Below are 27,336 nucleotides of genomic sequence, written 5' to 3' on the forward strand. Positions count from 1 at the left end.
TTCAAATAGTATACTTATTTTGTTTTGTTGATCTTATACAATTAAACAGACATCAAAATTTGTAAAATCATTAATATTATTCTATAAATTCTTAAAAAATATGAATGTGGACGTGGTGTTGCTATTTAGTTGTATATTCCTCTATTATGTCGTATGTGCATAGAAAAAATGCCATTGCCAGTCCAAGTGTCCAACCTGTTAATGAAATACGCTTTACGCATATAAAGTGTCAAAATATTACGACGTTACATATTAATGTCAAACAATGATTTTACATTTTACAAAAATTTTAAATTTTAATATTCCTTTTAAGTTATAATATTTTAATAATAACTGTCAAAATAGTGTAAAGTAATGCAAAACTATATATTATCGATTAACACCTAACAAGAAACCTTTTAAAGAAAATTTGAACACAAATTATTATTGAAAATATTTAGTGTACGCCGCTTGATCAATACGATATTGAAGAATAATCAAATTTTCTTTGAAATCAATATAATATTATAAATATTATTTTATCATTAGCTAGGTGCCCATTATATTTAATTATTTATTATATTATTATTTTTATTTGTATTTTCATTAAACATTTATCATTTACCTAATATAACAAAAAAACACAAATATATTTAATTCATATCCCTAATTTGTATAATGTCGTTTATAGTAAAATTTAAATTTAAATACAAATTATTTTCTAAATAAATAAACTAAATTTTAGAAGTTCCAATAAACATTAAAATGTGACGATTTAAATTTTTTTATAATTAGATAAAATTATAATTTAAATAGCACTTTTATTTTATACAAAACACTATATGCATTTGATATAAAATACGTAGGCCACTGGTTTGTGCAATAATGCAATAATTACAAGTGCTTAGGCTTATTAGTATTTAATATATTCAACTACACAGATAACAGGTGATTCATTTTCTATTTATATATAAATAAAATTTTATTGGTAATACTACATTTTCTATGACTTAACAATGCATATTTAATCCTATGGATTACCATTGAATATATATATATATATATATATAACATAATTATTCTTTTGTTATAATTGTCATCGCAACGTCCGCCTACTTTGAATCTTACCCACATTTTAAACTAAGATTCTAGATTCTTGATTATAAACTATATCTAAGAAAAAAATAATTTATATGCATAAATAAAGTTATATATCATTATGTAGTAGTGAAAAACATAATATTATTATATACTTATATTAAAAACTATATAATTTACTAAAATAATCTACAAATATCCGTAAAAGACTAAAACTATTTTTTCAAAAGTATCAAAGACTTGTTAATATTATTTTGGAAAACAATTAAAGATTTGAACAATTTAATAGGCACACTGTAAAATTATTTGGGCCCTTTCCCAAATTCAATAATGTAGTAATATGAGTACCAATTTTATTTTATATATTTATCAATTTTAATATATGTTGTTTAATTAAAAATTGACGGTATGTTATAATGAAAACAAACTTTTCATAACGACGACTCTCGAAATTAACCGAAACTATAATTACTATAGTCTTATACAATACAATGCGAATACTTACAAAGTTATCATATATGATCACCAACTTAATTTATTTATACGTCCATGCTTTCGCGGCGACTTTTCATTTTTATTAAAGTTGGTATTTATATTTAGAAATCTAATTTTCACGTATCTCATATAGTATTAATATGATAATATTATATTTAAATAGTAAAATTATGAATCGGCGTCATGGATAGGCAACTAATAGCACACAAACACTAGTCGCCTAGATATAGATAATAGTATCGACAAACCGTGAGTTGTTTGTCCATTTTTTTGATTAGGTTATTATACTCAAGATGGCCTAAATACGAAATTTGGTACTCTGAAAGTGTATGAGAATAAATGTATTCGGAATAAAAAGTTAAAATAAACTAAATGTAGTGTGTTATCTATAGTTAAGGGATAAGTTGTTTAAAATATTTTATACGGTACTCGTTCAATACGTCATCTGCCGTAAATACTTTATCTACCGTAATTTTATGATAGTTTAGTTGTTTAGTATGATATCTACTGTAGATATTGTATCTGCTGCAGTATACTCTTATAGAATAATATACTTGGATATATTATATATACATTATCATTATGCAATTAAGATTAAGCTTATATTGAAATCCCAAATTTTATTATATTTATAGTCTATACCTTTTTATAATTTATCATAGGTTTCTTATACAAAAAAAAAAAAAAAATAGTGTGTGTTTGTGAGCCGTGTCGATTATATAGGTATATGGTTTTACATTAATTTTCTTACTTATTAATTATTATTATGAATTTGTCAACTATGAGTTATTTATATTAACACATTATTCAAAATGAAGAGATTTGCGCAATTTTTTTAAAAATGCGTAGTTTATTACCAATTTATCAAACATGTACCAAAATTAAAAACCAAACAATTTGTGGAGGTGAGTTCAAAAAATTTTGAAAAATAGTTAAAAACGTGATTTGGAAGGTAATATTTTGAAAGCAATGTATAATCGATGTAGAAAAATAGGGTGCCAAACAATTCACTCCAAATACGCAAAAACAATAACTTTTTTACGTAAAAGGATAAAAATGGGAAGTTTAACAGTGGTTTAAATTTGTGAAATATCTTAGAATTTGTTTGGTATCGAGTATTTCAAATAAAGGTAACACATACTGAAATGTTTAAATGAAAAAATCACAATCAACTATGTCGAGACGTAGCAGTAGCTGAATTTCAAAACCGTGAAAAAATGGGAGGTCCTGGCCTAGTTGTGCAAATAGATGAATGCTTGTTACAAGGTATAAAAGAAAATATAATCGTGGAAGATTATGTCTTAGAGATCGCAAACCTGGGGAAAAGTCTAATGAAGATGAAGAGAGTTCAGATGAAGACGATGTAATAAATAATCGAAATTACGGACAACGAATTCAAGGGACATGGATTTTTGGTTTGTGTTGTAACTTTGTAAGCATGGTGGCATTTTAGTGAGACATTTTTTTAAAGTTGAAAAGCGTGCTTTGATCAAAATTTTAAAATTAATAAACTGGGAAAAATTAAATGGGTTCGGGTTAACATAAAATTGGTCATCGCATACGTCGGAAAACCTAATGGTAAATGATTATTATACCATCCATTTTGAAAAATGTCTACATTTTAGTGACTCGAAGCAGTCATAACGTAGTAACGTACTAAACCTACCTAGTGGCTAGTAGGTAGTAGGTACCTATACCATTTGTTTTGTTGTTTTATGGTTGATCATCTTGATTATTATCTTTGCTATAATTTTTAGACTGATAGCGACCAATCAAATTGCAAATATTTTAGTTTTTCATTTTTTATTAAACCAATCACCAGTGAATCACCCCAATGCTGTGACAAAGTTTATGAAAAAGTTTTGTTTATAAGTAAAAAAGCTTAAAAATGTAATACCAAATTTCACATATAATGACCCCACAGTTTTTTCTACAACAACTATGGTTAAATTATTTTTTAATAAGCGTTTGAATTTTACATTTTGATGAAATCCGTCAAAATCCAGTAAATTTGTAAAATCTTTTGAAGTTAAAAATTTTTCATTACATTTTTAATTTTATATTCAGTTTGAAAATTTAAAACAAGGTTTATAATATATATTATGAATAAATAGATATAAATAAATTATTATTATAAAAGAAAAAATTATGTATTAATACCCGAATTAATTATTTATAAGAATTTAAATTTAAAATGTTGACATTTTGAAAAATTATGAATAATTTTGTAAACATATTGACTAACAAATCGTCTCCGATCAAAATTGTTTCTCTACGTACATAATGAATTATCGATTCATTCAAACATAATAGGTATTTCCATTTCAGTGATCTCTAAGTGACCTACTCAATGACGAGGTGCACTTGACATCACTATAGTCAATACTATAGACTCTATAGTGATACAGCAGATTGATTACCTATACTTGGCCGCTTTTTAATTATTTTAAAAATAATGTTTTAAAGTAATATATATAAACGGTCCAGTTTTCTGCTTTCTTTGCTCACGTCATTTGCCACCCCTTGGTTAATCTTAATATTATTTTATTTTATTTGACGTAAAATGCCCGACACGTGCGGTGTGTGAGCTGTGCATATAATATTTATTAATTTATTATAATAAGCGTTGTTTGGCGACGATAATCTCTCTCGAATTATTCTTAAGTAATAAATAATTATGGCAAATAATGTGCTAAAGAATTTTCGATCTAAAAAAAATTCGACGGCAACGATGGTAATGGATGCAGCTGTTACACATTCCGCACTGTACAAGTTCAACCGGTCGTCGGTCATCATCACTCATTATCAGTCTAGTGTTGATAATAACGAATGAGTAACATTGTACACTTATATCTATGATATACATTATACAATTATAATTGTCATTTGTTTTTTGTTCGTTCACATTATTTTTTTTATCGATAAAAACATTTCTTATGACTTGCATTTTTTTCGATTTCGTTACACTTTATTACGGTTGTTCGTCGTCGTCGACAACGAATTTATAAATATTAATTCATTTGTAGCCACAATCGTTGTATACGTGTGTAGTGCACAATGAGTGCATTCAAACGTTTATGTCTGCAGTTGCTGACTTTATTTGCGATTACAATTACGTTAGTCCAATGCGATGGCGATTTGCTCAGGTGAGTAGCGTTACTTTGGATGATTCACAAATCATGTTTATACTCATATCATTGTTTGTCGTTTTCAGGGTAAAACTCTACAAAATTGATAGTGTACGTAAACAACTCAGAGGGATTTCCAATTCTTTTGATCAGATCCAAAGTCGCTATAATCCACTCAATGCCGAGCCTTTGTCCAACTATTTAGACGTAAGCATGTATTGTCCCCGTTATCTAAATGTTAAGTTTTTTATTACAATTTTACTTTATTTTAGGCTCAATACTATGGACCGATTACTATTGGAACTCCCCCTCAACCCTTCAATGTGGTATTTGACACAGGTTCATCAAATCTTTGGGTTCCATCAAAACAATGTAGTGTTTTGAACATAGCATGCAGTAATATATGAATATTTTTATTTCTTCTATCATTTTTTTTTTTTTTTTGCTTAAGTTTTTTTTTTTTAGTGTTACATAACAAATATAATATGGCCAAATCAACTACATATCAAAAGAATGGAACTACATTTTCAATTCATTATGGTTCAGGAAGTTTATCGGGCTATTTGTCTACTGATGTCATTTCTGTTAGTAAATGGTTTTTAAAATAAGACAATACAATACTATTTAATAATATTCATAGGCGCCAGAACAATTTACAGTAAATTTATAACAATGGAATAGAGTTATATATCAATTATAATTTATAAGTATTGCAAAGCTTATAATGATTGTTTTAATATTACTTTAAAATTAATTACACAATAATTGTAATTATATCCATACTTATGTCAGTATGATCAAGATTTATATGCACAGATAAAACTTTATATATACTTAACAAAATAAGCCATAATCGTAAATAGTTATGTTTTTACTCATATCAAAATAAAATTCAAAAATAAATTATTGTGTGTAATGATGACACAATAAAATAATTAAAACTGTTAGGTTAATTTGAAAGTATAAAAATATTTGATAGGTGTATTTTTAACTACCAAATAGTAATAATACAAAAATATTAAATAATGTTGACAGTCCCCATCACTAGTTACAGTATAATAGTATCAATATAAAGTTTTTGAATAATTAGTGTTTATGGTTTTTGTTTTTTTATCAACATTTTCTTGGTAAAAGTGTTATTTACTATTTATTATTTTTTTTTTTGTTTTATGAATTTCTGAATTTAATAATAATTATCATTTAGATGGATGGAACTTCAATTGTTAATCAAACTTTTGCTGAAGCAATCCAAGAACCAGGATTAGCTTTTGTTGCTGCTAAGTTTGATGGAATACTTGGTTTAGGATACAACACAATTTCTGTTGATGGCGTTGTACCTCCGTTCTACAATATGGTTAATCAGGGAATTGTTAAAAATGCCATATTTTCATTCTATTTGTCCAGGTAATGATGCAATACATAAAAGAAAAATTATTTATAAAGCTTTCTACATAATTAAAAGTTCAAGAATAAAACATTATTCAAACTATTTAATTTTATTTTCTATGTATATTAATTTAGAGATCCATCCAGCACTCCAGGTGGTGAAATAATATTTGGTGGATCCGACCCAGAAAAGTATACCGGACCTTTTACTTATGTTCCTGTTACTAGACATGGTTATTGGCAGTTTGGTCTAGATGAGTATGTATTGTTTTAATTTTTACATAACTCTTAATTATTAGTGACAAAAAAACTATCAAAATTAATTATTTCTTTATTTTTACAATCAATAATATTTTTATAAAGAAGTATTTTATTTTCCAATTTATGTATATTTATTGTTTATTTAATTTTGTTTGAAAAGAGTACTAGTTGGCAATACATCAATTGTGAGTGGATCCCTTCAAGCAATTGCTGATACTGGCACCAGCTTGATCGCTGGACCTGTTGATAATATCAAACAAATCAATGAGCTTCTTGGGGGTACTGCCATACCAGGAGGAGAATACATTGTAAGATAAATTTTTTAATATTTTATTGGACCTATAACTAATGATGAATGATTGTTTTAGATTGCATGTGATCAAATTGATAGTTTACCTGTGATATCATTTGTAATTGGTAGCACAACATTTAAGCTTGAAGGAAAAGATTACATATTGAAGGTGTGTATGTTTTCTCTATTCCTGTTCCTCTTTGACATTTTAAAATGAAAAACTGTTAAATTTGTTATTTTTTGATTATTCATTTTAAAATACTTGTTTTTTGTATTTAAGGTGTCGCAATTTGGAAAAACCCTTTGTATATCTGGTTTTATGGGTATCGACATTCCTCCTCCAAATGGTCCATTGTGGATATTGGGAGATGTCTTCATTGGTCGCTATTATACCGAATTTGATCTAGAAAACAACAGAGTTGGTTTTGCCAATTGTAAATAAGAGATGTGGGATTAATATATACTATAACCAAATTTGGTTTTGTATTATGCAGAAATTAATGAACTGAACGAGCAAAGTTTAAATTATATTTTATCATTTTAATATTTGTTTTTTTAATTATCAATATATTAGAACTTTCATATAATAGTCAGAGACGATTTAAAAAATAAATTATGATATGATTGGTATTTACCAAGTGTTAACTTGACTGATAACTGAAAGTCATATATTGCTTTTAATTAGAGGGTGTCACACTTGCTCAATCCATCTTTGGTTCGTCCCTGGTTTTAGTGACACTTTTTATGTCATATTAATATTATTTTTTGTGTTTAGATAATATGTAAAATAAATGATATACCTATTTGTATTGATGTTATTTGTATTCAATACAAACAAAAAATTAACACGGTTTGAATGTCAATAGAGAAATTTTTATATCCTACACCTTTAATTTTTTAGTTTTTATAGTTAAGTATTTCAATAAAATGGCATAAATTATCAATGTTCAGCCCCATTTGTGCCTATCAAAAAAAAATGTCCGTTTGAAATATTTTATTACAGAAATACTAAATACATTAGTCTTGAAGTAAGTATATTAAAATAAATGTGTTAACTTTAGATTAACAAACATAATAAACAATCGAAGTCGAGATTTTTATACATTCATTATTATATAACTAGTAAAGGCGGTTATTATTAAACACAAAGCACAATAATAAATATTGATACATTGTTTCAGTCACAAATTGCAATACGAGTGTGTTTGCCAAGGCACATGCCACGTACTTGTTCCAAATTAAACGGCTTGCCCAAATATAGATTCCGATTGTTTGTACATATTTTTTGAGTACAATTTTCTATGTCTTATACAATGTCATTTATTATAACATGATTTGTATCTGTTTAATGTGGACTTAGAAAGCGGCCTTATTAGTTTTGCATGTTATAATAGGTATTGAAGAGCATAATATACTATACATGTTTTATTTTAATTTTAATAAAAAAAATACTTGAAACAGGCACGCACACGAAAAAAAACGAGGGTGGGGTAATTCAAAATTTACAATAATCATTATTACACAATTTATTTATAGTACATTTTATATTTTTATGCTTGACATGAAATTTATTCAAATAAAAAAAATGAATTAGGTATTAGATTTAGATTATTATATCTACATTGTAGTAGTAATCGATGATTGATATAAACAAATTACACAACTATTCATTTTCGTGGTGGAAGGGTAAACTCACTCCCATCCCCCTATATACGTGCCTGAGTTTTGAGACGTTTAATATTATTTTTTTATAAACAACGAATATCTAGATGAAATTAAATAATATTTATTATTATAATTAGTTTATTCAATGTTCCTATTCTGAATACAGTGTCATACATGCCGGATAAATTAATTATTTCATCAATATAATACTACGACCATAGACATGATAGAATTCTATAATGTCTATGACTACGATACGTTGCATGTCAATCTATAAGACTAATATAGAACGGTAATACTTGGTTTATGAAAGTCTACTGCCCGAGCTATATGCCTATATACTATTAGTATATTTAACTTCTGCGATAGTTCAACACGACACCATGCCTAATTAATCAGTAATTATTAATTATTATACTAGTATTACCAAGTCTAGGATTTACAGCAAGTCGTAACTCTTTAACTCGTAAAAGAAACAACAAGCTTATTTGACATACTAAGATATCTTAGTCCGTGCTCCCGATGCATAGAATTTTTTTTGTCTGGACAACCAAGACATGTTGGCAACTCTGAGGTTCCTATATGACAAATGTTTGAATTGAACTTTGAATGTTGATAATACCAAATACTATATATGACATATATAGTATTTGATAATACGCTGTAAATAATAATAAATAATAATATTAAATAAGTAAATAGTAAACACTAAATAAGTAAATTGTAAAATGTAAATTCTTAATTGTTACGTTCTACCGTTAAGTATTAACTTATTCTTATTTTACAATCAAAATTTTAAGCTTGTTTATGCTCGATTCACGGTAACGTAAACAATTTCTGGTTGATTTAAGCGACGTGAAGATACGTCAAATTTCCTACTACTGTTGTTAGAAATTGCAATGTACATGTGGTATTAATGCGCACCTATGCCAAGTTCATTATAGCTATAACGATATTCACAATACTAGTGATCCTGTACTCCAACCCAAAGTCTGCGGTTAATTTGAAATCAAAAATATTGTCTTCGAGCCATGTGGCGACTGCACCAGTGGATAACAAGACCGAGTCGAAGGTCAGTATATGGATATCGGTGACAAAAATTGCTCGCGGTCACTTGTTAACAAAGTTTCGCAAGTTCTTCAAGTCTTTGATCAGTCAGCGTGGCAAGTGCCCTGCTGTTTTTGAATTAAATGTAATAACAGACAACGCCAGCCGTCCAACAGTTGACAGTGTGATCAACGAATTTAGCAAACAATACAAAGAAACATTACTGACTGTAAATATAAATTATAAATTTAATTTTGTTTAAAGATTCTGTTTAATTAGCGTGTGTAATGTATATGATTATTTATAGTTAGTTCATTATGATTTTCAAGACGTGTTGAAAATAGTTGAAAGTAAAATTGAACCGTTAAAACGATTTTTTCAATCATCAAAAGGATCTTACTACAGTGATGATGTTTTCTATCTATCACCAGCACTTCATCTAGTTGCACCAAATTTATTGGACAAAGCTATTGTAGTTGATGTTGATACATCATTTCAATCTAGCATTTGTGACCTTTACAATGTATTTGACAAGTAAGCAGAGCTATAAATGCTTACAAAATTAATGAAAATAAAGAAAATATTGTTATTATTACAGTTTCACCAACACACAACTGTTTGGTTTGGCCCCAGAACTTTCGCCAGTCTACCATCATATACTGTGGAAATGGAGGAACTATAAAGGTGATAAGTACAAAACTCAGCCATACACTAACATGAATGGCCTGAATAGTGGTGTTATACTGTCATATTTGGAGCGAATTAGAAAAAGCGCTGAGTACGATAGACTTATCAGTCCTGAATGGATTTCTGGTGTTGTTCAAAAGTATCTATTCAAGGTAAGTGTAAACATCTGTTACTTTTGATCTTTGGTATATGATTGATTTTTGATTTTAAGGGACATTTGGGTGATCAAGATTGGTATACTTTGGTAAGTTATGAACGCCCAGAATTGATATATCGCTTGTCGTGTGGGTGGAATCGTCAACTATGCACATGGTGGAAGCTACACGGCTATGCGGATACGTTTGAGACATTTGCAAAATGTACAGAGAAAGTGCATTTATATCATGGAAACTGTGATACACCTATTCCACCAAAATAAAATTTCTCCTGAACAAAGAAAATCTTAAAATACATTCTTAATATTTTCAATAAAATTGTCAAATTATTTATTTTTATATAAATTAGAATTGTTATAACTATATAAAATGTTGAATATATGTTTTACTTGAATAGTTTTTACATAATGTTATTGCTTTAAGTTTTAAATAAAAGAAATTTATATTATATAGGTTATTTTAATTTTTTTTATATTACATAATGATTATTTAATTTCTATTGCAGTTTAATAGTTAATGAAAATAATTAAATCTAAAACTGGCAACAGCATAACAAAAATTTAGGAAAAATTGTACATAATAACGGTAGAATTTTATAGTTGATGTGCATGCACGAAAACAGATTCAAATTTGGAGTTAGATTATTCATATTCAATGTGTATATGTGTATATACTTCACTGAAGTAAAATACATGAGCATTGGCTTATTTCAGATGTCACTAGAATTTCATACTAGTTAAAATATTAAACATAAAACAAATTCTAGAAAATTGCAGATACATTTTACAAACTAGTTCCACATGATTCACTTAACAAAATAAATTTATATTTTGATCTAAGTGTAAAAATATGAACATAATACATTATTTTATTTATATTAGTATTAGATGAGGCAGAATTGCAGAAATGTAATTATGTATACTTACTAGTTAGTACTGTAATATAATCGTATCACTGTTATGGTTGCTCAGAGTCTCCTAAAATGTCATTTAAAAATGCTATGCTACGACTGTCCAACTAAGACTAACTGAGATAAATTATATAATTAATGTTGTATTAAGGTAGTGTAATTATAAGTAGCAATGTGGCATACTATATGACATTTACTATGCTATATAATATAATTAGTAATTACTCAATAAAGATAGCAGTAAAGTAATTCCTGGGAGGGGGGAAGATTTAAAAGTTCAACCTTTCCACTTAAAATATTTTCGGACTATGTAGCTTAAACATCAATTTTTTATTTTTAATAACATTTCATAACCCTCCAAAAAACGAAAATGTAAAAGTTGGATTACTTGGACATTGATTATATTTCTTAATCAAGCAGAGGTGAAACAACTTTGAGGTTTGAGTGTAGTCGTTGTACCTATTTAAAATCGAAGTGAGCACTGTGCACAGACTAAGATAATTTATATAGAGTAAAAAAAAACATTCTAAATCACTCCTGTATATCTTAGTCCGTGGTTAAGAATATGTCAAATACATTTTTACCATGTACATAATAACAATAAATATTAATAAAAAAAAAAAATTGACTTGAATTTATATAATATTATATTATTATATTTAATTAGTTGTGATTTGTATGTACAACGTAGTGAATTATATTAGATATTAAAAATAAAAACGCATATTTTTAACCATGCCAGTTGTTAACATAACAAATAGTCCTAAGCCTGTAAAAGTAAGAAGGAAAATGTGCTGTTTTGGAAACTAAACCTATTATAACAAGCCAGTTTACCGTATATTTTTTCAAATCCGGGACTCAGTTTACCACAAAAACGGAATTTCGGACTCAATTTACCTAGTTCCATTTTTTTAAACTTCTTACATAATTTATGGAATTAAACCTAGACTTGGCGGGCCCAAGTGTAAACTCAGCTTGAGATTACGAAAAGCAATTAATAAAATTAATCTGTTTTATTCAATCTATTAAAACTAATAAGAACCTGTTAAGACTGTTAAGAGTCATAAGACTTCTATCTAAAAATACCAATTTTAGTTTTAAAGGGTTTTCGGTTCTTTGCGGTTCAGTTCTTGGCGTGTAATTTTATCCTGATACACATAACATCAATTTAAACAAGACATTTAAAAGTATACAAGGTGAAGCAATTAAAAGTCTAATAATTATTTTAAAAAGTGAAAACTTTTTCTAATAACAAGTTATACCTACATAATTTGAGAAAAAAAATTATTTAATAACTAAAATTAAATTAATGCTAGACTAAACATTATTATTATTTATTTCAATAATTTTTATTTTTAGAAAAGTTGACGGCTAAAACAAAATTAATTAATTCAATGCCAATACTTTAAACAGTTTAAACGTAATATTATAAAATGCTCATTGGTAATTAAAAGATGCACAGACACACAAAAAAAAACAATAGTATTTTATTACTAATTTTAAATTAAATTGTAATACATCTGACGTATGTCGTCATGTATTTGGGAACTTTTTCATATGTTTTTGATGTGATGATGACTGAGGAGCGTGTGGATCCACACCGTAATTTATCTATCCATCTTCCAGCCAAGAGCTATTTATGCCGCAACGTAATTTAAGGAAAAAAAATGGTAAAATGGTTTGGACCAGCAGAGTCGTAATATAATACATGTATTATAGTTATTATACACAGAAATACATTACTTAAATTATATTAAATTACAAAATAATATAAAATATAATATTGATAATAAATAATAATATCTTTACTTGATCGTTATCGAATTAAACATAAAATAATTAGAAGAAATTAAAAAACTTTGTTTATCGGAAATATATGTCATATGTTAGAGTTCAATCGAAATAAATATATTATATTTAAAAAAAGATCCACCTATAAAACGGGTATAGAACAGGAATCAAAATTCACGTTAAAATATTATAGTACCTATATTTAAGTGGGTAATATTAAATAAATAACATTTTAACAATATAATAATGGTCTTTGGAAAAATAACGGACCCTATAAAATACGGCTAGTAATAAACAATACTGAGACCGTCGTCTGGGAGATTTTCAATTTTTTCGTTATCGTACAATATTTTAAAGGTTCACTTAGAATTCTGAGTCCGGACATACTACACTTTCATTCTCAATCATATTATTATAGTGTACCTACGACATAATACTTATTAACGATACAATGGCATCACGAAACATCAATCAGTTCATATTAGAAAAACTTAAAGCTTTCAATAACGACAATATACAAGGAATAAAGAGTGATCTGCTCTTGCATCCGTTGTCCAGCGGAGATCACTCACTGGTTAGTGATGACGATCAGGAAATAGCTACGGCCATTGTTCAGACAAAAGTACAAGATTCGTCGCCCGGAGATGAGTTGGCTGGTGCAAGTAAAGAGCAGGCAATAGAAACGTTCATTGTGCCAGCAAAAATAAAAACGCGTTACTCAAAGTGGTGCGAGTGACGAGCAAGTGGTAGATAAGGGCATTGTGTCGGCAAAAATCGAAAATGATGCGTTGCCCGAAGACTCACTTGCCAGTGGCGATGAGCTGCAGCCTGCAGGCGATAGAAACGGACATTGTGACGGCCAGGGGTGAAGAAGTGAGAAATAGTTTTGGAGCGTGCCGGCCGAAGTCGCGCACCACCTGATCCTGAAACTTCGAGTCGTTAATCGGCCCGGATGCAACGCATGCATCCAAAAGCCCGCCGTACCCGTCGAACATCTTCGACGGCGAGGAGCGACAAGTGGTGGCATAGTTACACCCGGTTCCAACCACACGACCAAATCTCCAAAACTATTTTTCACTTCTTCGTCCCTGGCCGTCACAACGTCCGTTTCTATCGCCTGCAGGCTGCAGCTCATCGCCACTGGCAAGTGAGTCTTCGGGCAACGCATCATCTTCGATTTTTGCCGGCACAATGCCCTTATCTACCGCTTCCTCGTCACTTGCACCAACTAATTCATATTCGCGTAACGCATTTTCTATTTTTGCTGGCATAATGGATGTTTCTATTTCCTGCTCTTTACTTGCAAACGCGGCCGACGGGACCGCCGAGACGAAATTTAAGGAGAGTCCTAGGACAGCGTTGTGTCGGCCTTCGGTCTCCGCTGTCCGTCGCCAGATCTGCATCACGTCGAGCACAAGCTGCTCTCGAAGCCGAAGCTATCTGGACTCGATATGATGGTCGTCGAATCGCGCTCCCGGGCAAACGCCTCAACAACACTCGTCCGCCCGCGAGAACGCTGCACAGGTGACTGCAGTAGCTTTTGTACGAAAAGTATAAATAATAAATATTATGAGCTTATAATTCCAGCGACACTTATCCCTTCTATTGCTGCAGTTTTCTTCAGAAGGCTTAGCTTTTGGAGAACTTATTAGTTATTTATCAATTTATCATTAAATTTAGTCAACTCATATTTTTAGATTAACGAATATAAGATTGTCTCCTAGTTAGATGATTTTTAGTTTCCCAACTTTTGATGTATAATTATGAATTATCTCTAACGTTTTGGGTAGTAGAAATCTAAAAACCAGACGATTTTTTGGATATTTGGAATGTTAGAAACGATTAATATTTATAAAAACTTTATTATTTTCTATTATGTAGATATACATAAAATATATTAAATATACTTTGACGAGTGTATATTTATTTATAAATGTATATTCTATTAAGAACTTCGCATATTTTCATAATATGTTAAAAATAAAAAATATCGTGTAGGTACCTGATACCTGACTAAATCCTTTAGTAATAAAGAATAATCATACCTATTATTATATTTATTGCTTAATATTTCTTTATAATATTTTTGAGGGTATAATGACAACAGTGAACAGATTGAGGTTTTTGAAAATGAGGCATTTCTTTACTCTGTGTTCCCTGGAGTGAATATTGTAAATTTAGGAAGACTGGGAAGAGTTAAATAAATAAAAAAAATAATACAAAATAGTTATATATATATATATAATTTTTTTTATTAATATGCAACATAGAAAAAATTTTTCTTATCACGTGATAATTTTATTCGTACAAAAATGAAATAAATAGGAACAAATTGTTCTGTCGTAATACAACAATACATTTTTATGAAAGTTATAAAATTATAAACATATGAGTATATGACGTGTAAAATATTAAATATATAGGTACCGATCCTCCCCATTGGGCGTCGTTTTAAAATAATACAATAATTAAATACTGATACTTATGTGTAAATATTGCTTTTTGATACACTTTTCATGGTATGAGTAACCGATTAATGATTAATAATAACGTTGAGAATAATATAATATATATATGTATTGTACCTATACTTAATTATCATTATAAATAATATACTAAATTTTAATTTTTTTTTTTAAATATAATATTATCTAGGTGCCTAGGTACGACGATGTATTACAAATAATATAATATCCATACCTAATAATACTAATACCTCCTTATAAGTAATATGATATGATTGTCTCGGTTCTATAATATGATCGATAAATTAATTTAACTATATACTATGTATTTTAATACTAACTATACAAACTATAATCTATATAATATTAATAAACCGATCTAATGGCATTGCAATGCGCATTACTCGTGTTGTATAGAAATTATACATTTAAAGTATTACGATGCTAAAACAAACAATAGAACTTTTTCATGATAACTAAGGTATATTATACTACACACTTTAAAACGATGATATTATAATATATAATATAGATAAATAAAAAAAATCATTTTATGAAATATTATATATAATAAAAATAGTTTATATTATTATATGTACAACGTCAAACGAACGGCGTTTGTCGAAAACCTACAATTTTACGCCGACAGCGCATCTATACATAAGTACACATACGTGTATTATAATATGTATAGACATGGACGAGTGTGGCGTAAAATTATCTAAAAACTGTTAAAGTTTATTGGACGGGGTTCACTGATCAAAGGTTTATTTCATCCTCCTCATAGCTCACTAAACTTAATACTTACATAATAATCGCTAACGCGCGCGTAACACGCCTTTTAACTTGAATACAATATACAAAATTATCCTAACTCATAAGTATCAACAAAGTTACACGATATAATATAAGGTTAAATTATTAAAGAAACAAAAAAATAAAAAACAATAATAACAACAAGTAACAACTACAATATTTAAGTACTTTGACCGCGATACGCGCGTCGTCTATATAATACTGTGCGCAGTTCATTTAAAAAATATAATAGTAAATAATAGGTACGAGAAAACGAAAAAACTACAATTTACGCGTTACGTACTCACATATACATACATACATTATATATATATATATTGTATTGAGTGCGTGCGTGTGTGATATCACGTAATGTGTCGCGGACTTGTACACAACTACGACGAAATTTTGTAATGATAACATGATCATTACACAAAAAGAGATTTTCAAAATGCACTCGACCCAACTAAAGACTTTATAGCTGTAACGTTCCCGGAACGGTTTTCGAATCGCTCAAACCAACATAGTATACTACTACGCGCACGATTACATCACTCACAAATGGTCTGAGGAGATCACATCTCCGCGCGAATTTGTGCCTACAACAGTAATTGGTATAAGCGTATTATTGGGCGTACCCTCCCGCGGCGGCGGCGGCGGCGGCGTTCGTTCGTTTGTCTTCTCCACTGATGCGTCTCGTCCGCACGTCGTCTGCGGCGGTCGTCGCAGCTCGCGTACCCGTCGAACATCCCTGCAATCCGGCACCGTCGTGTCGGCGACGGCGAGCCTACCGGTTGCCCGGTGCGATGGCGCGACGATGCGGGCGGCGGCGGCGGCTAGGGGGAGTATCGGTGCAGCAGGTCCGTGTCGGTCGCGCCGTACACCTTCATCGTGGCCGTCGGTTTGCCGCACAGCACCGGCGACACTTTGCACAGCCCCAGGTTGTCGTAACCGGTGAACTCCTGCGTCACGAGCGTGGCGTCCTCGCACGGCAGCTTGTCGGTGGACGACGTCGACGACGACGAGACGGTCGTGCGGCTCGTCCGGTTGCCGGACGACGATCCGGCCGACGACGTCTTCGGGGCGTCCGTCGTGTGCGCGGCCATCATAGTCGCCGCCGCCGCCGCCGTCACCGTCCACGGCTTGTTGTCCACAGATTCGCTAACCGTGTTCACCGTGTTCTTCCTGAACTGTAGCGCAAAACAAAAAAAAAACACAAACCACCTTTAGAACGTGTAAGACACGATGATGACAAAAATAAATAATATTTAAATGCATGCACATGCCCGTATATAGGTATTAATTTAAAATATAAGTATCTATTTCAATGCTCAAAACGAGACGAATATAATAATGCGTTTACCATATGTGTATCAAAAACGGCAGAGATTTTAACGGCCAAGTATTTTTTACTACGAATACACCAAATATATTTTATGTTGAAGCCTGATCGAGTATTCCGCAAAAACCATTGTCACGTGATTCGATGTTGAAATATATCAATTGGATGCATCGCTCCGTCGTATATATTAATATTATAACAAATCGAGCTAGACCGTAAAATTAAAAGCAGAAAAGGTCCTATTAAACGCGAACCCTCCTACTGTGGAACATTGGAACGTCTTACAACTCAGTTGGCGTACGTATTCACGACGAGTGCGACCAGTGTAATTAAATAACTTTCAAGTTTTTTTAATTTTGAGTGTTCATAACAATATACTTAAAGGTTATAAATACCTCTAGGTACGGTACTTTGATCAAACTAATAAAATAACCAAAAAATTGGTACAAACGCCGTATAATTTTAATTTGTCCATAATTTATAGAAATGTTTATTTTAGGTATGTCGTCGTAGTGGTTATATACGGTTATCAGTTGACTTGACTAGGTCGGGAGTAGTCTTATTATGAAAATCAGTGTATACTACCACAGACTGAAACCTTATATTAATCTAAGGCATTTATAAGATTATTTTGATATGTATACTTACTGCTTAGGCCTTAGGTATGCTATATTACATGAATTAATTAGAATTGAATGTTTGGATTAAAACTATGCTGAGAAAAGCCAATATTGTTTGATAATAATTTATATAATGTATATATATATATATAAATATACTGTTTATTTAATAAGAGCTTCAAATATATATATATATATATATATTATATTTGATAAGTATAACACTATATTATATAATAATGCAATTTAATTGTACATGCCGCGAACGACGAGCGACGAGTTTTTTTCTAAACGGATTTCGATTTATTATAATGATAGTATACAATTATTGCTACATTCAGATTTTGCAGACTGAAAAAAATCGCCTACGAATGGGCATATACTGTTTATTGTACACACACATTACACATAATATATATATATATATATGACATACATATTAATGACTTATATTTTATATTCCTATATACCTACAACTGGCACTGTTCGCACTCGTTTCGAAATATTATTATTGTTATATACATACACGCAATGTGTAAATATTCTACGTTACATCGGCTTTTTTTTTCATCGAAACGACATATATTGCAAACACAACTCGATAATAACCGTAAACATCCCACGATACGGGAACATCAATACAATAATATATCATTATTTAAGTGAAGCATATTGTACGACGTATACATATGTTATAAAATATTTACAATGATATACATGTATGTATTAAAATTTGAGGCCGATGACTGAATGATATAGGTTTAATATTTCCGTGGTTATCAATAGTACCTACTATATAATATTATACTAACATAGGTAATAGTAGCATAATATATTTAAGAACTGTTCGGGTTAACGTCGTTAATGACGAGAATATCGATTGACGACTTAAATAATGTACCTATATAATATTATATTATGTATAAATTCTTGAGACGTGCTTTTTGATAACTACTCATTATATTAACATTAATAATCTATTATATTTTCGATCGTGTCCCTCGACGATTATACCTGACGAAAATGACATTTTATAATTTCTTAGGTATGTATAAGTATAATAATATATAACTATGACTGTTATTGTGATTCTTTTAACATTGAAATTTATAAAACCAAGTAATTATATTATACTATTATGTTCATATGCGTAAATTGAGAAATACACTTGGTCTAAGTGGCATTATTATTCGTTATTTGATTTGTCGTCAATGACATTGCGCCTCAAGGCAAAATTGGAACTCGACGTTGTTAAATTTATCGTTTTAAAAAATGTCATTTCATTTTTCTCCGACCGATTCGTGTAACGCATTAACATACGCCATGAAAACAATAATCGCGATTTAACGACAAACCATTATCGGGAGAAGTCTTATAGAAGCGGCTACCATTCTGGGAGAGGAACGGAGACTACCTATATATGCGTTACAAAAGACCATAAAAACACGATTACAGCACATAACACCTGTATATATGCATGCACTTCGTGATACTTCATAATATACAATATACGCCACCAGGTTCCAATGGATATATAATTACAACGATATATGCCTCCTCTCCGTATAATGATGTGAACGTCACGTCCCCGAGTTAAACACATTTGAAACACGTATACCTGCACCAGACGGAATGAAAATATACATTCTTATATATTATGCGATGCCGAGAAAAATAGAATAATAACACGACACACCCTTCTCAAGCGTGTTAGTATACATTTCAGAGGAAAAAAAACGGGAGACAATAAAGAGGTTTTTTTCCCATCACGTATTCTCACTTCTCAGTACCTACCTACCTATGCGGTAATATTTTTTGGTTATTTTTTCACGGTATCTATTGTAAATTATAATAGTATGTACCTTTAAGAAAGCCAATTTTTTTTTGAAATATGAATCTTTGCCTCCGTTCTTAAGCTTTGGTATTTTCCTCTCGCGTTTCCAAACGAACGCCAACATAATGGACATCAATGCGATAGCAACGACCACCAGCAACGTCAACCAAATTATCAACGATTTCAGGCTCTCCAATTCTTGTAGCACATCTACACACGGAACAGAAACAAATTTGCATACTATTAATATATATTTAATAATATTCGAAAACCACTTACGACACTATTAACTATGTTTATTATAAATTTATAATTCTATGTAGGCAGTTGCTCACCTTGGATGTTACTATCCTTGACGTAATGCTTCACGTAATCATGTATGTAATCTGCGTAAACAAATTCAAAAACGATAAATTAGTACGGCCGTCCATCGAACATCATATTTTGATTTTATACGGACGACTGCGAATCGTCGTCTGTACAGTCGTCCTATATTCAAAACAAAGTATTTCATTTTACGCGCCTAATTCCCCTCCCTTTACCGCGACAAACGAGTGTGTTGTAATGATAAAGACAACATTATATACATGAAGAATTGAATTATTTTGCAGAATTTACAATTATTATTATTATTATTATTATTATTATTATTGGACATGTCCTCTGCGCCGTGAGTACTCGCGTATTCCGGGTACGAGTGTCGGATTTCGCCGCGACCGCCACATTATACCATCCGTCCGCCCGAAAACCGATGTATTATCATAATATTATTATACGCAATGTGTGTAATGATAAATTAGTATTTAATATATATATATATATAGCTATACAAATCATCTGATACGAGTGATACGACCCTTTGACACACATCTGCGGTTAATTATCAACGTTAGTCTATCACGTTGGGACATAGCATTTTATGTTTGTTTTAGTGCGGATGATGATGATGTTCTATATACTAAAGTGTTGTAGGTACACAATAGTTACCATACGTGCGGTTAACATAATATGCGTGACCTATACGGTCGAGTTAATAACGTGCTCGGGCGCAAAGTGAAAGAAATCACACGTACTTATAAAATAATATATATATATATACATATACATATTATACCTACTGACGATAAAACGAACTTGATAAAGCACGTTCTGCGGCGACAGTAAGTATAGAATATAAAATTTAAAAACACGAAATTATATTAAAACCTAAGACCGCGTAGACTTCTGGCCTTCTGCAGAGTGTACAATATTCTATTGTTTGGGATGTGCTTGAGTTTTGTTTGGCCGATTTCGAGCTTATAGTTGCCCCAGCAACACTCTCCCTCCAGCACGACTTGCCGACAGTCGACCCAATTGATTTCCCTAAAATACATATACGTACACAACAACTTTGCCGCTTCGGGTATCCACCATAACAGTAAACATACCTACATTTTGCACAGGTATAGTCCAACTACCTGCAGCCGTAATTACACATATTTATTATACGCGTACGTCGCGTACGATGAGTCACAATAACAATGTGAATAGCTGTATACAGTACAGTCTAAGAAGACGGTACTGTCGGTACTGCGACAGAATCAGGTCACTCGAGGCTGGGGATTTACAGAAAAATAATAATACACCTAACGGGGTGGGGTTTTTTTTTTAAATCACCTGATACGAAAAACATACCAATTCAGATTTCCGCGCAGAATTTGATACACCGCATTATTTTTATATCTACACGTCACGCCTATAGAGGCACGGTTCTGCGAAATCGACGAAAGTGCAAAACAATTTTGTATTTATTATTTTCAGAATCCTCGATGATATATAATGATGCTTTTTTAAAAATGCAGGGGGTCATACTAGTCATATACAGTTTTAATTTCACATATTAGCTTGTGCATAATCTACAACAGAGGTTCGGACACGCCTATGTGTTACATTATTATGTGCATACGGTATATACCACGAGCTGAGTACAACAAAGGCGTAGGTATACAATGTTTTATTATAATTTCGGGCACAATGATTTTCAACTAGTAACTATAAACAATACGGTTACAACCTGCAGCTGTAAACGCGTTATGGCTAAATAATTTAGACGACAGATCTATGATTCTGTAAAAGAAGGATAAATTGTGGTAAGTATATATGCATATGTGCAGGTTGTGTTAAATTTGAAAAAATGTTTGAACGACACAGCTGCGGAATAATATATTATTATACATAATATAACTGGTTATTTGATTAAAAAAATGTCAACATATACGATGTGGTTAAACATAAGAATTTAGTCGATCCGAAATATTAAAATGACACAAACATTACGTGTTTTTCTTCCGTTGATAATACACTATCATTATTCATATAGATTTCTGTATAAATTGGCTAAAATAATACAAGAAAACACGTTTCATCACAGCTAAATAATATAAAAAATATTTTTTGTTGGCAAAACGGTTTCGAGAAACGTTAAAATTCTTTTCTTACTAGATAATTATATTATGCAAGTAATACTAAAAAAAATTTAGTTTCCGCGTGTTTATCGACGGTGGATTTCGATAAACGTTCAAATTCTTTTCAAATTAGAACTAAATATTATTATGTTATGACTTTATGAGTGATACTTGATACTATGTGGAAAAACCTAGTTTCTGTATTTACCTACCTCTTTAGTGTTAATTGCATTAGTATGGATTTTATTTTTATCTTATAACTATTAATAATGTTTTTTTTTACTCAAGTTGTCCTATAATAAGTATTATAATTTACAAGTGACAAACAAGTAGCTTATTTGAGAGTTCATCTCGGGTGGGGGATATCTTGTATATTATAATATATATTATAGATAATTAACTATGGTGATATATAAGTATTATTATTGATTGTGATATCAAATGAAAACTGTTATTTCAGTTTTTTGTTAGAGGGTTAATAAAACACAATAATATAAATTATAAAACAAGATTTAAATTGCTTTATAACTGAGAATTAATTAATTACTTTTATTTAAAAGTATAAAATAATGCATGTTATTTAATAATTTATGAAACTTATTGTTTAGTTTATGGTAATGTGTTATGAATTAATTCTTTATGTCATCTAAAGTTATATTTAGAATTCATTGTGAAAATTATCACGAACATCCTAATACAATTATAGTTGTGAATTCACGGTTCGCCGAATCGCAGTGAAAAATATTGCATGACGTACAACGGAAATAGGTACACCATATTTAAAAAACGTTCGTAGAATAGTAAAAAATATGCATATTTAAATACTGAAAACCTTAAAAAATTGTTTTAATTTTATAATTAGAATGAATATATTACATTTTTTCAATGCATATCACCGCATATGTTAACAAATTTCTCTTTAATCGTCGACAATAATAATACTTATAATTTCTTATATAAAATAATATGTGTAATATGCTGTACATCTAATAATGCCTTATTTTATAAAATGAGTAGTGTCCAAAATTATTAAATAAGATTAATTTTTGGCTTTTCATATTTTATCAGTGAACATACGTATTTACCATTAAAACTTTCTACGTTGTAAATTTTATATAAACAGCAAATGTATGTATAATAATATATATAATATATTTTTTTAAATTATTTATAATTTAAATGTATTTTTTATCTTAGTTATATAAAATAAAATGTGTATCCTGAGTATATTCTCTGCCCATGGCATTATTAATTGAATAAATAAATATTTTTCAGTTTTATGTTTTAATTTTACCTCAGATGTCTGTGAATTTTTTAGTATGAACCTACTTGAAAATTATATTTTGCGACGGAAGACTGAGGAGTCCATGAAATATATTCATTATTGTTTATAAAACGTGTTACTGCAGTACAAACCGCGTACACTCGTTATAGACAAAATATATTTAATATCCGTAATGGCAAAAAAAATCCATCTTTAATTATTGTGTATAGGTTGTGAAGCAATGTTTTGTTATTTATTTCATAAAATAAAAGTCATATTACGTACACAAAAAACATATAGCACCATAATATTCATGAAAGGATAAAAAACCACAAATGTTTTTGAAATCACATTATAACCCAAATAAATAAATGGCGCATAAAATAGCTAGGAGTAACAGTTACAAGAACCGTTTGACAAAATTTTTATAGTTGAGCTGCAGTCATGGCGGTGGACATATTATATTATTATTTATTAATAATATAGGTATTTGTTGTATAACAATATTAAATTGTTCAAAATAAATTTAAAAAAAAAAACATTCGACGGAAATCTGAATAAACAAGAAACAACAAATAACAAGAATAATAACATTTACCACGATTGAACAAACAATTAATAATCTTTGCACTGGAAATCTCAGGCCTACACGATATAGATTTAACAGGCGCGGAGTAGTCAAAGTTGAAAAACGCGTTGAATTATTCGAGTGCTGCAATTATGTATACCTCATGCGGCCATCGGACATTTTGGTCGGAGTCCTACAGAGTTTTTGAAACCTGAGAGCGCGTCTCTTGGCTCATATACTGGTTATACAGTTGCGGGAGCATTTGACGGTGGACTATAGATCTAAAACATTGTAAGTATACAGCCACAGGTACCATAAACCATTATTTATTACCTTACAGACAACAAATAACAATACTGAGGTAGGCACCAAATTCTTTTTGGAATTGTTCCCCTCGAATAGTATTTCAAGGACATACGAAAAAAAAAACAACAAATTTCTATGACAAAGCAGGACCACCAACCAATTTCACCTCGCTACTATACATAATATATATATATATATATATATATATATATATTATTTTCGTAGTATAATAGATACACCTATGTATTATTGACTGCGTGGTGCCAGCTCTGCGTCATACACTCGGTTACTATACACATACAGGCTATAGATTTACGCGCAGAATCCGTACTCCAGAACGTAATTTATCGTTTTTGCTTGTTTGCTCATATTATAATAAGAATTATACAGGTTTTTTTTACACATTTTTCGGGTATTATACCTATTCAATATTTTATTGGGCGCGTGTAATAATAATAATCGTACGCTTACGAATATCTACAGGCAATATACAAAATTCATTAAACGAATATGGCCGCTTGTCTTCTGCTTGCAGTGTTCCGATGTTATATATTATAAGAAAGAAACTCACTATAACACGAGGACTAGTAAAAAAAAAAAAAAATCCTTAACCCGTCCACGGACCATCGCTTAAAGAATGTGTTGTTTTTAATTTTTATTTACACCGCGATCACGTACATCATCATCATCGCGCCCTATGTTGTTTACCAGATCGACTCGTACAGTTGTGCCTGCGTATAATACGCGTATTACTAAAACAGCTTATCGAAAATAAAAACTATGTGAACAAAATATATGTCGAACGTTTTAACAGGAATAATCTCGTACAATTGTGCAATAAACATTTGAAGGTGCACTGGACGAATTTTGATGGGAAAAGTAAAAGCCTATTCTTTTACGCATAGCTTGACGAGTTTAAACCGTATACATTATATCATAATACTGAGTATACACACTGCCCTTACTATAATACGCTGCCGTGTCGACCTCGTTGGTTTCGAGTTTGGATCCTTTCGGATATTATGACGATCATCGGTCGACTGCGGGACCAATACGAATATTTGTAGAAACGACGAGGTAGTAGGTCTATGGGTAGATGTATGTCGCACGCGTGCGGTTAGTACGACGAATATATTAGACGATATTCCGGAGTAGAAAGTCGACGCCATATAGAAATAAGGTCTTCCGGCGGGCGCGCGTTCCGTAGTTTCTTCGTCGCGAGCTGGTTTTAATTTTTTTTCTCGACCGAGAAAGGACAACGTTTGGCGGTTGACCTCGCAGAAACCATTGCAGCTGCGGTGGCCAAGCATTATTATAATATAAAATACATAATATGTATATTAATAATACTACACTAACGTGGTCATTTATGTATATATTATACCAAATGGATATGATATAATATTATTAAAGTCACTTCACGAGCTCTACTCACCACTATAATAAAGGTTTAATACGGAGCGTACGATTTAGACTCATATGATCAAAAAAAAAAAAAAAACGCACGTAGGCACGTGCCGTGTGATATTAAACATACTATTTTTATTCGAAAATCGCGGTTAATACCTAGTAGGTCAGAGTAAGAGTTACCTCCGAGTGGTAATAAAAATAATAAACGTGTAGTCTAATACACTACATGGACCAAAATCCTCGACATCTAGATAGACGTACCTTGACACTGTTGTTGGCATATCTTGACGTCAAAGTTGTGTGAAGTCTCGTTGCAGTAGGAATGACACGGGTAGCACTGGAGATCGTGGGCTTGGCACATGTGGTACTCCGGGCACTCCTTCTCGCCGCACGGCTTCCTCAGCGACAAACCCGACATGGCAATGACTGCAAGGCAATTTAATATGATTTTATGATATTATATTTAAGCCCGCGGGATAGGTCAGAGACGACGAAACAACGATCGTATCACGCGTATTGGACGGGTTCGACAACAAAAACTATCGACGTCGACATCACCGATCGGAAGTCGTGCGCGGCCGATAGCCGACTGCCGAGCCGACGACGACGGTTGCTGGCGGGAACGTACGCTTTTGGCGCGCTCCGACCGAACCCCGTCCGCCGCCGACCAACCGGTTTAGGCCGCGTCGCGAAATCGTTTTACGAAAACAAAATATTTTACAGTAATTAACAATATTATTATTATAAATCAATAGTCGTGGATGTCGCTCACCTAACGTACGACGATCGCTATTGACGGCGACGGCGGCAGCAGTATCGCGGTGCCGTGGAGGTAACCCGAGGTCGGATGGAACCCGCCAAAGGCTCGCCGAACCATAATATTATTATTAAACACCGAATATCGTCGTGCGGTACGAGCGGCGGCGGCGGCGGCGGCAGCAGCGGCGCGTAGCAGTTGTAGAGGAATGTTTTCGCGTGCGTATACACACCACGACCGCTACACTCGGTACTCCCCCACTGGACGGCGGGTGTTCCCTGCCGCCGCTGCCGCCGCTCACCGGGCAACCTGCGCAGGTATACGCACACGCGACGCGGCCGAGTGACTCACCTTTTTTTCCGAGTCGACGTTGTCGTTACTGTTGCGCACCGCTTCACCGCCGCCACCAATTATGCTCCACCACCACCGCCGCCACATCCGTTCCTTTTCAGAGCCCCCCACTGTCGTTGGTACCTGTCCGACCGAACCATCGTGACCGCGCACCACACCTGTAACGACCGAAGACCGGTTTCGGAGCGGCGGCGGCGGCTGTCCGCGATGTTGCCAAGCGGCTCTCGCTCCTCTCAGAGTCTTTTGTTTGGTTTTTTTTTTTTTTTTTGTTTTCGACTGTCCGTCC

At 31.6% G+C, this 27,336-nt stretch overlaps 3 protein-coding genes and 1 pseudogene across 4 annotated transcripts; 3 read left to right on the forward strand and 1 right to left on the reverse strand.

Annotated features, from left to right (window-relative positions):
- Positions 1 to 2,738: 2,738 nt before the first annotated feature.
- On the forward strand, positions 2,739 to 3,117 carry LOC114253697 (annotated as a pseudogene).
- A 1,300-nt stretch (positions 3,118 to 4,417) lies between these two features.
- On the forward strand, positions 4,418 to 7,452 carry LOC113550942 (lysosomal aspartic protease). The gene is made up of 9 exons (XM_026952909.1): positions 4,418 to 4,718; positions 4,787 to 4,907; positions 4,973 to 5,096; positions 5,166 to 5,284; positions 5,905 to 6,104; positions 6,222 to 6,344; positions 6,508 to 6,655; positions 6,716 to 6,808; positions 6,920 to 7,452. Exons 1-9 carry the CDS (start codon positions 4,630 to 4,632, stop codon positions 7,079 to 7,081), a joined length of 1,179 nt encoding a protein of 392 aa, XP_026808710.1. The 5' UTR covers positions 4,418 to 4,629; the 3' UTR covers positions 7,082 to 7,452.
- A 1,518-nt stretch (positions 7,453 to 8,970) lies between these two features.
- LOC113548568 (xyloside xylosyltransferase 1) lies at positions 8,971 to 10,533 on the forward strand. Its single transcript, XM_026949514.1, has 4 exons — positions 8,971 to 9,580; positions 9,659 to 9,885; positions 9,950 to 10,190; positions 10,250 to 10,533. The coding sequence occupies exons 1-4, from the start codon at positions 9,221 to 9,223 to the stop codon at positions 10,454 to 10,456; spliced, it is 1,035 nt and encodes a 344-aa protein (XP_026805315.1). The 5' UTR covers positions 8,971 to 9,220; the 3' UTR covers positions 10,457 to 10,533.
- Positions 10,534 to 15,300: 4,767 nt separating this feature from the next.
- LOC113554211 (protein grindelwald-like) lies at positions 15,301 to 27,043 on the reverse strand. 2 transcript variants are annotated; one of them, XM_026957952.1, is made up of 5 exons: positions 26,715 to 27,043; positions 26,204 to 26,368; positions 20,286 to 20,336; positions 19,979 to 20,160; positions 16,991 to 17,344 (listed from the first exon to the last, which is right to left on the reverse strand). In XM_026957952.1, exons 2-5 carry the CDS (start codon positions 26,358 to 26,360, stop codon positions 16,991 to 16,993), a joined length of 744 nt encoding a protein of 247 aa, XP_026813753.1. In that variant the 5' UTR covers positions 26,361 to 26,368; positions 26,715 to 27,043. The 2 variants fall into 2 exon arrangements, with proteins under 2 accessions (XP_026813763.1, XP_026813753.1); XM_026957962.1 differs by lacking the exon at positions 26,715 to 27,043 and having other exon boundaries at positions 15,301 to 17,344; positions 26,204 to 26,360.
- Positions 27,044 to 27,336: the final 293 nt, after the last annotated feature.

Source organism: Rhopalosiphum maidis, chromosome 1, assembly GCF_003676215.2.
Source record: "Rhopalosiphum maidis isolate BTI-1 chromosome 1, ASM367621v3, whole genome shotgun sequence".
NCBI classification, from domain to species: Eukaryota; Metazoa; Arthropoda; class Insecta; order Hemiptera; family Aphididae; genus Rhopalosiphum; species Rhopalosiphum maidis.

What these genes read in the sequence shown, in the direction of transcription:
- LOC113550942 (XM_026952909.1), top strand. Translation starts at nt 4,630, where the DNA reads ATGAGTGCATTCAAACGTTTATGTCTGCAGTTGCTGACTTTATTTGCG. An exon ending in TGCGATGGCGATTTGCTCAG is followed by an intron (nt 4,719 to 4,786) that starts GTGAGTAGCGTT and finishes TGTCGTTTTCAG; the next exon opens with GGTAAAACTCTACAAAATTG. An exon ending in TGTTTTGAACATAGCATGCA is followed by an intron (nt 5,097 to 5,165) that starts GTAATATATGAA and finishes TTTTTTTTTTAG; the next exon opens with TGTTACATAACAAATATAAT.
- LOC113548568 (XM_026949514.1), top strand. Translation starts at nt 9,221, where the DNA reads ATGCGCACCTATGCCAAGTTCATTATAGCTATAACGATATTCACAATA. An exon ending in ACAAAGAAACATTACTGACT is followed by an intron (nt 9,581 to 9,658) that starts GTAAATATAAAT and finishes GATTATTTATAG; the next exon opens with TTAGTTCATTATGATTTTCA. An exon ending in TTCAAAAGTATCTATTCAAG is followed by an intron (nt 10,191 to 10,249) that starts GTAAGTGTAAAC and finishes TTTGATTTTAAG; the next exon opens with GGACATTTGGGTGATCAAGA.
- LOC113554211 (XM_026957962.1), bottom strand. Translation starts at nt 26,360, where the DNA reads ATGTCGGGTTTGTCGCTGAGGAAGCCGTGCGGCGAGAAGGAGTGCCCG. An exon ending in ATGCCAACAACAGTGTCAAG is followed by an intron (nt 20,337 to 26,203) that starts GTACGTCTATCT and finishes TTGTTTACGCAG; the next exon opens with ATTACATACATGATTACGTG. An exon ending in CAAGGATAGTAACATCCAAG is followed by an intron (nt 20,161 to 20,285) that starts GTGAGCAACTGC and finishes TTCCGTGTGTAG; the next exon opens with ATGTGCTACAAGAATTGGAG.